The sequence below is a fragment of the Cervus canadensis genome, chromosome 7 (genome assembly GCF_019320065.1).
Source record: "Cervus canadensis isolate Bull #8, Minnesota chromosome 7, ASM1932006v1, whole genome shotgun sequence".
Classification (NCBI taxonomy): Eukaryota; Metazoa; Chordata; class Mammalia; order Artiodactyla; family Cervidae; genus Cervus; species Cervus canadensis.
In genome coordinates this window covers 5,099,622-5,115,493 of record NC_057392.1, presented here as the reverse complement: position 1 = coordinate 5,115,493, position 15,872 = coordinate 5,099,622, and the positions used below count along the sequence as shown (strand labels likewise).

The 15,872-nt window shown below is 37.3% G+C and overlaps 1 protein-coding gene across 3 annotated transcripts in view; it reads left to right on the top strand.

Annotated features, from left to right (window-relative positions):
* RASA2 (RAS p21 protein activator 2) overlaps nt 1-15,872 on the top strand; it is a 120,468-nt gene that overhangs the window by 94,678 nt on the left and 9,918 nt on the right. For 2 of the 3 annotated variants that reach the window (XM_043474237.1, XM_043474235.1), the window contains exons 16-19: nt 953-1,036; nt 1,498-1,575; nt 6,703-6,776; nt 7,354-7,463. In XM_043474237.1, coding sequence (XP_043330172.1) covers nt 953-1,036; nt 1,498-1,575; nt 6,703-6,776; nt 7,354-7,463 — 346 coding nt within the window. The remainder of the gene's footprint in view (nt 1-952; nt 1,037-1,497; nt 1,576-6,702; nt 6,777-7,353; nt 7,464-15,872) is intronic. The other variant, XM_043474236.1, reaches the window with a different exon arrangement.

Here is a 15,872-nt window from a genome sequence, read left to right as displayed (position 1 = left end):
ATGATTTCTCATTTCCTAAGCTGAAGTTAGGTCTTTGCTTCCGTGGTGAAAACAATTGATTGCAGAAGCCATAAGATTATTGAATATGCTTACAAGTGGGTTGAGTACAAAAAATTTGGAAACTACCATTTTAAGTCATAAAGTAGAAAGAAGTAGATGCCATTGACATTCCAAAAGTAAATACAATTTTTTTAGGTAGTCCCATCTACCATGCCGTTCAGTTCAGTTCAGTCGCTCAGTTGTGTCCGACTCTGCAACCCCATGAATCGCAGCACTCCAGGCCTCCCTGTCTATCACCAACTCCCAGAGTTTACTCAAACTTACGTCCTTCGAGTCAGTGATGCCATCCAATCATCTCATCCTCTGTCGTCCCTTTCTCTTCCTGCCCCCAATCCCTCCCAGCATCAGGGTCTTTTCCAATGAGTCAACTCTTCACATGAGGTGGCCAGAGTATTGGAGTTTAAGCTTTAGCATCATTCCTTCCAATGAACACTCAGGACTGATCTCCTTTAGGATGGACTGGCTGGATCTCCTTGCAGTCCAAGGGACTCTCAAGAGTCTTCTCCAACACCACAGTTCATAAGCATCAGTTTTTCGGTGCTCAGCTTGCTTCACAGTCCAGCTCTCACATCCATACATGACCACTGGAAAAACCATACTGTACCCCTCCCTAAAAAATAATATTGATTAAATTATGATTTTCAAAAGTAACATGTCATTAGATATATTTACTTCAGGAGGGATTGTCAATTACATATGGCTTCTTTAGTCTTTTAATTCCTTAGTCCAGTGAGTTGTGCCCATCTTTTGCTATGTTTTAACTGGTTTGAATGAACATTTTTGAGTCACTGTTTTAGAGCAATGTAGCCCATTCACTCTGTTCTACTTTTCACACAAATTCTATTCCTTGAAAACCTAACAAGACTTTTTGTGTCTTTTCTGTGTTCTTTAGGATCCACAGACAATCAGAACATTAACTCTCATCTCAAAAACTATTCAGACTTTGGGAAGCTGGGGGAGTCTGTCCAAAAGCAAGGTGAGTGTTACTTTGTATTGCTTTGTGTTCACACTTCTAAATGTTGTTAAACCCTATGATCCCTGCTCCCTCACTGCTCACTCCCTTCCAAATTAAAAACAAAGCAAAATCAAAAAACTATATATACATAGAGAGAGAGATGGGATAGTTGTCTTTTAAAAAACATCTTGTCTTAGTCACCTGTTAAAGAAGACAGTTTCGTTTAAACTAATGTGTCTAAGATGGGGTGAAGAATCTAGTTAACAGATGTAAGAGTCTTGTCTTTATCTTTTTGTGCCATAATCATCCGGCAGCTCTTGAGAGAAATCTTCAGCTCCAAACCCCATAACTCTCTTGAAATATATGATTGAACCCCTTTAGGCCCTAATCCTAAACTTAAAAATACAGCCCATTATATTCTGTATTCTTAGTTCTCTACTTAACATATATAAGTTCTGTGTGTGTGTGTGTTTTTTTTTTAGTCAAGTTTCAAAGAGACATTCATGTGTGAATTTTTCAAAATGTTTCAAGAAGAAGGATATATTATGGCAGTTAAAAAGGTAATGATTTTTTACTCTGGAAATATTAACTTCTTATCAAAGAGCATTAGGGAAATAACATTTTATATTGTTCCTAGGAATCAATCCCCAGTTTAGAAAAATACACTTAAACTATCTGTCAAATATAAAAAGACTATCTTTTTCTGCCTTTCTCCCTGCATACATAACTATGGGTTTTCTAGCTATGGAAATACCTAAATGAGTTTTAGCAACAGCTACTATTGCCAGTGTTTTTAGTAACACAAATTATAAATATCTAGAGTTAAGATTTATTAACAGCAGCACCGTTGACAATTTGGTTGGGTAATTCCTGACTGTGAGGGGCTTTTTTGTGCATTGTAAAGTGTTTAGCAGCCTGGCCTCTACTATTAGGTGCAAGTGGCATAGTCCCGGTCTTTACAACTAAAAATGTCTGTCTGTAAGCACTGCCAAAAGTCCCCTGAGGAACAAAATTGCCTCTGATTGAGGATCTCTGGTCTAGGGAGAAAGGCTTAATGGTACCTGGTATAAAGTGGGCACTTAATTGACACGGGAAAAAATATATAAAATATTGAATATCTCATATACAGTATAGGCTTGTGGTTAGTAACCTGAGGAAAGTTAATTTAATATGTATGAAAGCCTTCAGTATATAATATCCTAACAAAAGGCCTACAACAAACCATTGCTATACTTAGAAGCTGAGAATGTTTTGAGAAGATTTTTAGTTTCTTGAGTCTTTAGTTCTGAGTCATCCCAAACAAAATATGGCATTGTTATAAAACCCTAAAAATTTGTAAAGAAAAGTTATTTTGGAGTATATCTAAGCTTAGCTTGAAGAAAGTACTGTCTTCTTTTTCACAATTCTCACTTAATGAATCCAAACTAACGAGGTCAGATTTTAAAGATTGCATTCAAGTTCTGTAGTGTAATTCACTGGTGACTGTCAAGAGTATATTTTGTTGAAGAGCACATTTTGTTTGTATTTTTGTGTGTGCACTTTAAAAATTCTTACAAGGACTCATCAATGAAGATGATCAATTTAAAAAATTAAAGCCAGTTGGAACTCTTTCATCTAGAATAACAATGTAAGTTCAACCAAAAAAAAAAAAATTTAAGCAGTGATTGAATGCTTTTGAGGAAGAAGTCTTTGAAAAGAATATGCAGAGTGGTACAGTGGGTGAGAATCCGCCTCCCAGTGTGGGGGACACAAGTTCAGTCCCTGGTTTGGGCAGATTCCACGTGCTGCGGAACAGCTGAGCTCACACGACGCAAGTCCCGACGCCTGCACGCAGGACAGCCCACCAGCCGCAACTGCCTTCCTGCCTGCTGTAGCTGCTGACGCCCACGAGCCTGGGGCCTGTTCTCTGCCACAAGAGGAGTCACCGCCGCGAGAAGGCCACACACCACAGCCACAGAGAGCACACATGCCGCAGTAACGACCCAGCACGTCCAAAAAGGAAAAGAAGTAAATAATTAAAAAAATTTTTTTAAAGTAACTCACATGTCCCCTTAAAAAAACACACACTAAAAAACATTCAAAAAAGAATATGCAAAGAACAAGCTGCCTTTTTTATTTTTAGGACATTGTTGAAACAGTTGTGAGATGGTGTAGGCAGACTTCTGTTGGCAAGATTATAATGTACTGTCTTTTGTTTAGGGGCTGTTTTTCCATTTCCATGACCTAGGCTCTGGCAGCATCTGATTTCTTTTTCCTGATACAATCATCAGAATGTGTGTAGTGGGTAATGTCAGTGGAGAAAGTATTTAAGGGTGCCAGGAATTTAGTCTGCCCCTGATCTGCTCTCAATCAACCACTCAAGTTCCCATGAACTATCACTGTGGTACATCTCCTGTGTCAGATTTCTATAGGATATTTTGCCTTAACATATGAATTTTCTTTATTATTTACTGGCTAAATCTAGATATGTACAGCACTAGGAGTTGCAAAAGCTTATGAAACCCAATTTTTCATTTAATTAGTAGTGCTCTCACTAGTGACATTGGTCACTGCTCCAGAAGAGAATAGTTTATAACTCTGAATCCTATACTTAATTTCCACAAAGTCTAGGAGGAATACCAGAATAGGTCTATAAACAGGTTGACCATATAATTTTGTGTCCAAACCTACAAAGTTTTCAAGAATAAAAAGAAGTACTTTGATTATGCCAGGACCAAAGTTGTAAACAGAATGGCCCTGAGCAAATGGAGGCCTATATTCACCCTGCCTAGAGTCCATCTTAATTATTATGTTTCCTTTCGCTTTATATAACTAGGTTTACCTCATATTCCTTAAGAGTATAACAAATAAATAATAAATTTAATAACTATAAATAATAAATATCAAATAAGAAAATTAGTGCCCACAGGCAAACACTAAGAAATAAAATATTCAAGTAATTCTTTCTCACTCCATTAGTGGATGGTCCATTTGTGAGAACTGAAGATGTAACAGGACACTTCTTTAGTTCCCTTGAATACTTGTTCTTTGTCACCCACATATGATTCAAAAGAAACTTTGTCCTTGTTCTTTCACTTACTAAGATTTCTTCCATTGAACTTGAAGTAAACATTATACTTGAAAATACCATAAATGAGAGTCTCATGGGCAATCTGTAGCCAGCCTTAGGAGAAAATGACTGTGCCCACAAATTCTACCTTAGATTATTCACTGTCATCCTTACTGGAATGTACTTTGTTTCTGTTTTAAACCCTAAGCGGGACAACACAGAAAAACATAAAGGAAAAAACAAGGACTAAACAAATAGTTCACTTTGTGGGGCAAAATAGGAGTCTTTTCTAAGAACAGGAATTGTCCGTGAACCCTGAAATTTCCTCTCCTATAAAAAGAAGGCCACACGTCAGGAATCTCTTGACCAGTTGAGGTAACATGTTCATGAAGCTGAGTGCTCATCATTGGGTGGTTTGCCATTGCTGGATTTGGGTATTCCAGATTTTCTTGAGCCATCATATTCTCACATTTTCCATAGGAGGTTTCTAAATGGTTATTAGATTTCCAGGTTATTCCAGAGAACCCAAATTATACTTTAGTCATAACTGAAATATTAGCTCTGAGGGCTGAAGTCAATTATGTATAATAAAAGTCAGCAAACTTTTCTGAAAGGGCCAGTGAGTAAATACTTTAGACTGATGGCCATGTAAAGGCACTGCTGCATATTTTTCTATGATTTTACAACCCTTTGAAGATTTTAAAAATGTTCTTTTTTTTTTCCATTTATTTTTATTAGTTGGAGGCTAATTACTTTACAATATTCTAGTGGTTTTTTGTCATACATTGACATGAATCAGCCATGGATTTACATGTATTCCCCATTCTGATCCCCCCTCCCACCTCCCTCTCCACCCGATTCCTCTGGGTCTTCCCAGTGCACTGGGCCCGAGCACTTGTCTCATGCATCCAGCCTGGGCTGGTGATCTGTTTCACCCTAGATAATATACATGTTTCGATGCTGTTCTCTCGAAACATCCCACCCTCACCTTCTCCCACAGAGTCCAAAAGTCTGTTCTGTACATCTGTGTCTCTTTTTCTGTTTTGCATATAGGGATATCGTTACCATCTTTCTAAGTTCCATATATATGCGTTAGTATACTGTATTGGATTAAAGATCTAAATGTAAGACCAGAAACTATAAAACTCCTAGAGGAGAACATAGGCAAAACACTCTCTGACATGAATCACAGCAGGATCCTCTATGACCCACCTCCCAGAATATTGGAAATAAAAGCAAAAATAAACAAATGGGACCTAATGAAACTTAAAAGCTTTTGCAAAACAAAGGAAACTATAAGCAAGGTGAAAAGATAGCCTTCAGAATGCGAGAAAATAATAGCAAACGAAGCAACAGACAAAGGATTAATCTCAAAAATATACAAGCAACTCCTGCAGCTCAATTCCAGAAAAATAAATGACCCAATCAAAAAATGGGCCAAAGATCTAAACAGACATTTCTCCAAAGAAGACATACAGATGGCTAACAAACACATGAAAAGATGCTCAACATCACTCATTATTAGAGAAATGCAAATCAAAACCACAATGAGGTACCATTACACGCCAGTCAGGATGGCTGCTATCCAAAAGTCTACAAGCAATAAATGCTGGAGAGGGTGTGGAGAAAAGGGAACCCTCTTACACTGTTGGTGGGAGTGCAAACTAGTACAGCCGCTATGGAAAACAGTGTGGAGATTTCTTAAAAAACTGGAAATAGAACTGCCATATGACCCAGCAATCCCACTTCTGGGCATACACACTGAGGAAACCAGATCTGAAAGAGACACGTGCACCCCAATGTTCATCGCAGCACTGTTTATAATAGCCAGGACATGGAAGCAACCTAGATGCCCATCAGCAGATGAATGGATAAGGAAGCTGTGGTACATATACACCATGGAATATTACTCAGTCATTAAAAAAAGAATTCATTTGAATCAGTTCTAATGAGATGGATGAAACTGGAGTCCATCATACAGAGTGAAGTAAGCCAGAAAGATAAAAATGTTCTTAACTTGTGGGCCTTACAAAAACCAGTTGAATTTGGCCTGCTGAGCTATAGCTTGATGGTTTGATTCCCTGACCCACAATATAGGTTCACAACCTGTATCAAAAATCTTTGGGAACAGAAGTATTTCAGAATTCAGTTTTTCAGAGTTTTGAAAGATAATAGGTATATGCTATATATTATAGGGGGTCACAGGATAACACCCCATAATCAAACACATGAATGTTTACATAGCATATGAGTGAATATCCACCCTGAGTAGGATAAATACAGGCTTTAAATAGCCTTTCCCCAGTTCACATTAAGTTACTGTAAGTGAGTTTACTATAAATCAGAAGCAAAAAGGTCAGTGTACTCAGAACTTTATAGGTTTCAGAGTTGCAGTTAAGGGATTGTGGGTTGAGTTTTTTCTATAGGGACACATATTCTGGGTTTTAAGTAACTTTAAGGATAAGCTTTTTAGAATACCTGTTGTATGTATTTTGGGGACTTCCTCTACAATTAAATATGTGTTTTGCTTTGTTCCTTAATGAAGAACTTCACTATATTATCTATCTGTGACACTGATAAACTGAATTTATGATGTACCTTATCACAAAGTGTAACATTTGCCCCTTTCTTCGTTTAGTTCTTGGATGAAATTTCATCTACTGAAACGAAAGAGTCCAGTGGTACAAGTGAGCCTGTGCACCTGAAAGAAGGGTAATTTAATGAAATTAGATATTAAAGTCGTATTTCAGTATAGACAGCAAGTAAGTACAGAGAGCATGGGTGCAGAAGTGAAGAAGAAGGGGTTTTGTTCTGTGCTAAAACTGCCCATAACATCAGTCAGGTAATTCACCCTCACTATCCTATTAACTTCATGCCATACGGACATGACTTTCCATACAGTGCGAGAGTTGTTTTCAAAAATAGTGAGACTGTGGATGTTAGAGCACTTTGAAAAAAAGTAACAGCATTGTTCAGTGTTAGTGTTTTCATTGGATGTTAAAGGGGAAAATTACTCATTTGGCCTTTTTAGTTCTGGGTAGTACAGTTGTAAATATTAAATTATTTGAAGATTTTATTCCCTTAGTATGGCCAAAATAAATGTAGCAGTTATAGATGGCAAAGACGTTTCATATACTTAATACAGTCTTTGATAACTGTTCATGTCATTTAAAATTAAAAGAGGAAAAATAAATAAAATTAAAAGAGGAAATGACTGTGCCCATTTTTTTTGTTTTGGATTAACTCTTAACATTTGTGGCTAAATGTTTTACATCTGTTGTTTTGGCAGTGAGATGTATAAAAGGGCTCAGGGAAGAACGCGGATTGGAAAAAAGAACTTCAAGAAACGGTGGTTCCGCTTAACAAGCAGAGAGCTCACCTACCACAAGCAGCCAGGTAGTTGTGTTTACGCTCTTTTGCGGGGTCTGTTCCTGGTTCCCAGTGAAGATGTCTTTTTCCGCTGCTTAATGTGACTAGTGAACCTTTTTACTAACGTTCATAGTTTATGCTTTCTCACAGTGACGCATACACACTAAAAATATAGTAAATATGTGACTAGTGACACCATGTAAATAACATTTTTTTCTCTTACACTGACTGTCTTGTGTTACTAAAAGTGATGTTCCTACAGTATGCTCTGTTTTCTAAGAATCCATGGTAAATCTTTTTTTTTTTTTATTAGTATATAAGGAACAACAGTTAGATATTTTAGAACTTCGAGGTTTCTTTAACTTCCAGAATCAGATTGGTGAGAATCAGTTTCTAATAAATGAGAGTGTTTCAGTAGTTTGCCAGAAATGCCCACAGTTTTACCATAGATGGTGTTTCCTATTCAGTTAAAACATTGCTTCATTTATATTAGCCTGGCTAACTCTTAAGATGAAAATTCTAGTAATTTGCCTCCTGAAAAGGCACAAATTGTCTTTCTGGGTAAAGAAAGCCATCTTCATATAGTGTGATTTGAGAGTTTCAGAGAGGCAAAGTTTGTCCCTCAGTGGACTGACATAATGCTTATCATCTCTGCCTTTTGAGTGTATTCCTTTGGGGTAAAGCATTATCCATAGAAGGCCACTAGCCTCTTGATATCTTGGCAAGAACTTAGTATCTTGATCATAGGTAACATACAGTAAAATCCCTTCTATTTGAAGTGATCAGGACCCAAAGCGTCACTTAGCCAAAAAGGTCAGTTAAAGCAAGAATCACTTTAAAACAACAACAAAAGATGCATGCATAGCTTAAGTAGTTATATGTTTGTTTATTAGCCTTTTGATAGAGAGCCAAGATCTTTTCTCGGTTGATTTCTCCAAAGTGAAGCTGGAAATTATTAATAAATACTTGAAATGTAATCCAATTATAGAATCCTTTTAGAGTCACGATAGTTACTCTAAGCTTTTGCCACTGTCTCACACCCATATAAATCAACTTGATTTGTGTGGGTGCTGGTCTCCTTTTTTTGAAAAGCTTTTCAGAGTGCCTGATTTTCAGATAAATATATGCCTCTTGGTGTCACTTCCTGTGTGACACTTACTGTGTCACTTACTTACCATGTCACTTTACATAATGTTAAGTAGATTATAATTACAGCATGGAAGAATGGCATAAATAAGTCTGGGAACAAACCTAGCAGACTCTAATCAAAACAGCCTAACCAGTGGAAATCAAAGGGTACAAGCTTAGTAGAACCCTAGCAGCCACAAGGATTCGGTGTTGCATGAGCATCACTCAGGATGTTTCACAGAGGAAATGGAGTCTTGGTTAATCTGTCAAATCTGTTAAAGAGTGCCTGGTATAAATTCTGAAATGATAAACACCAGACATAAGATACTTTCAAGAGAATGTCGTTTCAGTTAAGTATGGGTGCTTCACTGGAGATTGTTAAGGAGGAAAGGGAAAAGAAATTTTGTTTCATAATTCCTTAGAATCTTTAGCCAGAGTGACCAAATATGTCCAAATACAGTAGTAAGACATATGAAGCCAGATGCACTATATTTTTAGGCACCTAGATATTTTGTTGTGGAATATGAATATTCTAATAACTAAAGATCAACAGGCTGCATCCCTGCACTCTCAGACGGCATTCTTTAAGCTCCACATTTAAGAAAGTTTTAGTGGTTATAGTTTATGTTGAATACTATATAAATGCTCTCACATATATAGTAACATTTTAATAATAGCTGGCATAATATGCTGATTATGTTTTCATAAGTTAGTCATTCTCTATGAATAAATTGGCTATTTTCTCCTCATTTAAAGTATTTTCTAATCTAAACCAATATTCTGAAGTCTTCTTTGCTTTAAGACTTTAGGAATCAGATGATAGTTTCGGACCCTTTTCTTCTAGAAAAAAGTGCACGTACACACAGAGACTCAAAGTCTCACATATAATTTCAGGACGTTCATAATTCCAGAGGCCAGTGCACAGTTCTCAGGAACTTCTGTTCTATCCAGTGATCGTATGAGGATAAAATTCTGTAGAATGATTAGATTGGTCCAAGCTATAGAATAGACACATTAGAAGTTCCATTATTTTCAGGCCTTAAGAAATTTAACATGTTGGAATGGCACTGGTGGAATGAGCTCTGTTACATGAAGTTTCGAGATTATTTACCAAAGCCTACAGTTTTAAGCACCCATGCTTTTTGTTTTTAACTGTTTTGTTGGATTTTTCCAAAATGTATTACATGCCTCCCTGCCTTCTAAAAAAGAGTTCATTGAACGTAAGTTAACATTTTCTGGATGACTTGGGGCTCTCACTGATAGTATTAATTATCAGTTAGTACTCTGATTTAGTGGTGTTTTCAGGGCTGCTTATGGATGTGTGCAGCTGTTACTTCCCAGCTACCTGCCTTGGACTGCTGTGCTTTTTTGTGTTCTGTGTTTGCTTTATACAGTTCTTCATCATCCCCTTTATGTTCAAGCTGTCACCTTAAATTTCTTGTGCTGTCAGTGAATGGTAATGTAACATCTCACTCCCATCTAATACCCCCAGTTCCATTTTTGCTGCTAATATACTGTGAATAAGGATGTAGGTACTGTGTTTGTTAAAATTATGCATATGATTAAAAGGCTTTGATTGAACATTTCAGGACTTTCCTCTGTGAATAAAATACATAGGCTTTGGATTCTCCCTTTGGTTGCTCAGCAAATGTTTTGCTTACTTCCTGGTTCCTTGCAATTTTCTACATAGCTAAGACTGCTAGTTAGGTAGTTTCTTATTACACTTTATGACTTTGGTGTTTCAAAGGGTGCCTCCCAGATATTCTGTAACATAGCTTTAAATCATTGAGTCTTCCACTGTTTGCTCCTACTGGACACTAGTATTCTGAATGAAGTATTTCTGTCACTTAGAATCAAATAATAAGATTCTTTTTCCAATTTACTAGAAAAATAATTAGAATTTTCTCAGTTTTAAGGGTTTTTCTCAAATAAGTTAGATTTCGATGCCCACTTAGTAATAGGAAGCAGCTAGTCTCCAACATCACAAAAGTAGCGTGTGGTAAAGGAGTATCGCAGGGCGTTCACCCAGCTGTGCCCGCGATCACCGTGACAGTCTTGGCGGGTCTGTGCGCCTGTGACTCTGGCCCCATACTGCCCTCCTGTAGCGTGCTCGCCTTCCCCAGGTGGCTCCTGTGGCTGTGCGCTGTGACGAACGTTGCGCACGCGGCAGCCTCCTCCCACCTCCTCGGCGCAGCCCCGTCTTTTGCGTTGTCCGTATGCCGCTTTGCCAGGCTGGCTCCTCAAGTCCCTTTCATTTGTGCTCTTTCACACTCATGCCTTTGCATTTGCTCTGTCCAGAAATCTCTCTCTTTCCTTCCTTACCTGTCTAATTTGTTGTCCTTGAAGCCTCAGATCAAATGTCCGCTCTTTATGGAAGTCATTTTCATAAAGCTCTAGCTACTTCAGTTGGATATTCTCTTACTATATTTCTTTAGCATATTAGTGATAACTTTTGTCACACTGTGTGGTCATTACTTTTATGTCTTTCACCTTAGTCTTTTACGATCCTCAGTCGGTGAGGACCGTGTTTTTACTACTATCATTAAGGTATTTATTAATTTGTAATAAATGGTATTCTTCAGAGAACACCATGTCTTTCAGATATGCTGTTTTCTGAATTAAGAACCACTTTCTAAAATTTCCACCAAGCTTACTAATAGTATATGATGAATAAATTCATCTCTGAAATCCCATATGTGTTTTCCAAACTTGATTAGATCTTGTCTACTTGGGGATGACCTTTTATACACAGATATGTATGTAGAGCCTACACAACTTTCATATGCTGTCTGTGTTCTAGCTCATATAATCTATGGACAATATAAAAGAAGTTTTCTTGATGTTTTAAACATAAATCTCAATACTTGGTTTTTACCTGTTCCCATCTTGACAAACGGGGCTTCCCAGATGTCTCAGTGGTAAAGAATCTGCCTGCCAATGCAGGACATGCAGGATTGATCCCTGGGTCAGGAAGATCCCCTGGAGGAGGAAATGGCAACCCTCTCCAATATTCTTGCCTGAAGAATCCCATGGACAGAGAGGAGTCTGGTGGGCTACAGTCCATGGGGTCATGAAAGAGTTGGACACAACTTGGGGACTGAGCACACATTTTGATACACAGGGCTCTGGAGTATTTTTTTCTTTAATATGTCATGTTTGTGGATTTGAAGGTTTGATATTTTTTAAGAACTCACTTCTCAAATTCATCTTGATTTTAACACAGTCCCACTACAAATCACAAGTTTTTTTGGTAAAAATTGACAAATTGATTGTAAAATTGATGTCAGTGGGGGAACAGAGGACTTAGAATGGCTGAAGCAGTGTTGAAAAAAATGAACAAAAAGTCTGAGATTTTGACATAAAAGCTAGAGGTGAACAAGCAGTCAAGAGTCCAGAAAGAGACACACACATATGGTCAGTTTAGTTTTGACAGAAGTGTCAAGACAGTTCAATTGGGAAAGGAATGTATTTTCAACAAATGCTGTAGGAACAACTGGGTAAACACAGAAAGTGAACTTCATCTTATGTCATAGTACCCACAAAATTTAATTCAAGATAAGAGGATCAGTGAAAGCGTAAGAGAATATCTTTGCAACCATGGAGTATGCAATGATTTCTTAGGCTATTAAATGCACTGAACATTTTTTAAGATAAATTGAACTTCATTAAAGTAAGACTTTTCCATATTTCCCCTTCCATATTGCTCCTCCTTTCTTTTTTGTTCTAATAATGGGCATAAAATCTATTGCTTGGCAGTTGAAACTTTTTAGTAGGTTGTTGGGATTTGAGTTTCTTTAAACTATAAGCTACGGGTTTTCACCAGCTTAAAAAATTTTTTTAGTTATTTCTGTCCATTTTCTCTCCTTCGTAGGACTCAGGTTATACTTATCCAGGCATGCTTGAGACTGTTACAGGTCTCTGTGAGACTCCCTTCATTTGTCTTCAGTCTTTATCTTTGTTCTTTAGCTTGGATAATTTCTATTTACATTCATTGATTTATTTACCATCTCAAGTCTTTTTAGCTAAATGTGATGAATTTGTCATTCCATTTATTGTGCTTTTCAGCTCTAAAATTTGTTTGATTCTTTTTATAGTTTCTGTTCTTCTGTTTAAAGTCCACATTTGTTCAGTCTTCATTGGCATATTTTCCTTAAATTATTTAAACATTTATAATAATGGCTTTGTCTGCTAATAGAATAAATTCAGCATTTGAGCCCACTCAGACTCAGGTTGTTGGCTACTTTCTTTCCCAAGTATGGGTCACACTTTTCTGTTTTTCACATCTAATTTTTTTGTTTAAAAACTGAGCGTTGCTTGTAATAAATTATAGTGTGTCTGGATTCTGTTTGTTCTTCTGAAGGCTTGCCTAGATTCAAACTGCAGTGTCCGTTTTGTGTGTGTGTCTGTCTGTCTCTCATCCTCTCCCTCTCACTGTATAATTGCTATTGTCTTTACTCAGATTTTGTTTTATTCCCTAATCATAGCTGCCTCCCTAGGGGTCTCACCTGAGCTTTCTGAGCTTAGTGGTCAGCCAATGATTTGAACATAGAGCTCAAATGCCTGAAGTCAGTAAGTATTTTACCTTTTATCACCTGTGCTGTTTTTGAATCGGAACACATTCAAAGGCATAGCAAATTCACAAGTCTTCCCAAGCTTTCCACTTTTGCCGGACTCTGGGATGATCCACATACAGGCATCTTTAGCAGTCAGCCAGGGATGTGGTGTGTTTATGATCTCAGCCTTTCTATAGCTCTATTGTTTCTAAAATCTCACCCTTAGGCTGAATCTGTAACCTTCAGCCAGTAAAGCTGTGAGTTTTCACTGAACTGAGGAGTTACGGAAACACCCCCTCCTTGGAAGACAGTAAATCCACAGTTTTTAACCTATGCTATAGCAGTTGTTCATGGATAAACACTTCTCAGATTTTTACTTGCGTTTGGTTATTTTCCAGCACCCTGAAGTAGTTGTTTTTAATAATTTTCCCAGTCTTGTACTTTATTTTCTGAGGAATAGAAGTACTCAACCTCAGTATACTACTATCAAAAAAAAGATTCACAGTTACTTTATTTCAGCTGTGTTCCTTAGGACCTAGCTGGACTTCTGTTTTTCTTGGGATAGTAATTTTTTTTAATGGAAATAGAATTCACGTGCCATAAAATTCACCTATTGAAAGTATACAATTCATTTTCTTATATTCACAAAGTTATGCAGTCACCACTGGTTACAGAACATTTTCATCCCCCCGGAAAGAAAACCTGTACCCATTAACAGTCACTGCCCTGTCCTTCCTTCTCCCAGCCCCTGGCAAACACAAATCTGCTTTTTGTCTCTGGGGATTTGCCTGTTCTGGACATTTCATGTAAATGAACTTAAAGAGTAACCTTTTGGGCTTCCAAGGTTTTGGACTTTCCCATCTTCTTAGTGGTAAAGAACTTTCCCGCCAACGCAGGAGACGTAAGAGACTTGGGTTAGATCCCTGGGTTGGAAAGATCCCCTGGAGGAGGGCATGGCAACCCACTCCAGTATTCTTGCCTGGAGAATCCCATGGACAGAGGAGCCTGGAGGACTACAGTCTGTAGAGGCATACAGAGTCAGACGTGACTGAAGCGACTTAGCACATACTAGCATGCAGCCTTTTGTGACTGCCTTCTTTCACTTAGCATGATGTTTTCAAAGTTCATCTGTGATATGGCATGAATCAGTACTTTATGGCCAAATAATATTTCATTGGATATATTCCAGATTTTACCAGTTTATCAGTTGATGTACTTTTAAATTGTTTCCAATTTTTTATTATTATGAACAATGTTGCTGTAAACATTCACATACACGTTTTTGTGTGGACATAATATTTTCACTTCTCTTGGGTCTGTATCTAGGAGTGAAATCAGTGAGTCATATAGTAACTAACTTTATGTTTAACTTTTTGAGAAGGTGATGGTGATTTTTAACTAAAACTGGATTTGGCATTTTAATAGGGAAACTTAATACCCTCACATTTATTGTGATTACTGTAACCAATATTTTGTTTTGTGTTTTCTGTTTATTAAGCTCTTCTGTTCGTTGGGATTGTTTTTTTTTCCCTGCATTTTTATTGGAATAATCAGTCCCACATATATTCACTCTGTCTTACCTAGTGAGAGAATTTGGGCATTTTGTTTTTACTTTTAAATTGTTAACAGATAGGTTTAAACTTACATGTTCATCTTATTGTCTGCAGTTAATCACCATCTCCATTCAACCTGAGAAGGAACATAGCATGCTTTCAAATTTATTTTTCCTCACACTATCTAATGAAGTCATCTTAAATTTTAGTACTAGGTTCTGTTTCTTTTACCTTTTTATGTTTTCATCATTTTTTTCTAACGATGCATGTGTGCTAAGTTGCTTCAGTCGTATCCAACTCTTTGCAAAAACCCTGTGGACCATGCTGTCCATGGAATTTGCGACCAGGCTCCTCAGTCCATGGCAAGAATACTGGAGTGGGTTGCCATGCCCTCTTCCAAGGAATATTCCCAACCTGGGGATCGAACCCATGTCTCTTACATCTCCTGCATTGACAGGCAGGTTGTTCACCACTAGTGCCACCTGAGAAGCCCTTTTCTAACCTTTCTTGTCAGTTTTTCTGATGTCTTTGCCCAACACTATTTCTTATATCAACATACTTGTCTTTTTCCTGGATTCTTACTTATTTTGCAGGAGTTATGTCCTCAAGGAATTATTCCATATAGCTTTAGGGCTGATAAATTTTCAGAGTTCTTACATATTAGAAAAAGTATCTTACCCATACACTTGAATGATAAGTTAGGCTGGATTTAAAATCATTTCCTATAAGATTTTTAAGATATTTCTCCACGATTTACTAGTTTCCATTGTTGGTGGTAAGGATTTTGATGTCATTCTTAGTCTTGATTCTTCTCCTTGGAAACCCTCTGGACTTTCTTTAACCTTCAAGCTCTTAATATTCTACTGCCCAGTGTCTGAGTATTACCTTTCTTTCTTCCTACACTTTCATTCTTTCATCAGCACTTGACGGGTCCTTTCAGTCTAAAGATTTCTATCTTTATTCTTGGACATTTTCATTGGTAATTTTCTTCTGAACAACTCAGTTGTTTCTGGGATGCTTCTTACAGCTGATCTCAAAACTTCTAAATTCATCCATCATGGCCGTTCATCTCTTTACTTTGTTTCTTTGTCCTTTTGTACTGTATGTTTAGAGAGTCCTCAGTACAATCTTCTGTTTTACTAATTCACTTTACAATTCATTCAAGTTAGCATTAGCAACTTCAGTTAATTTCAGTTAACTCTAAT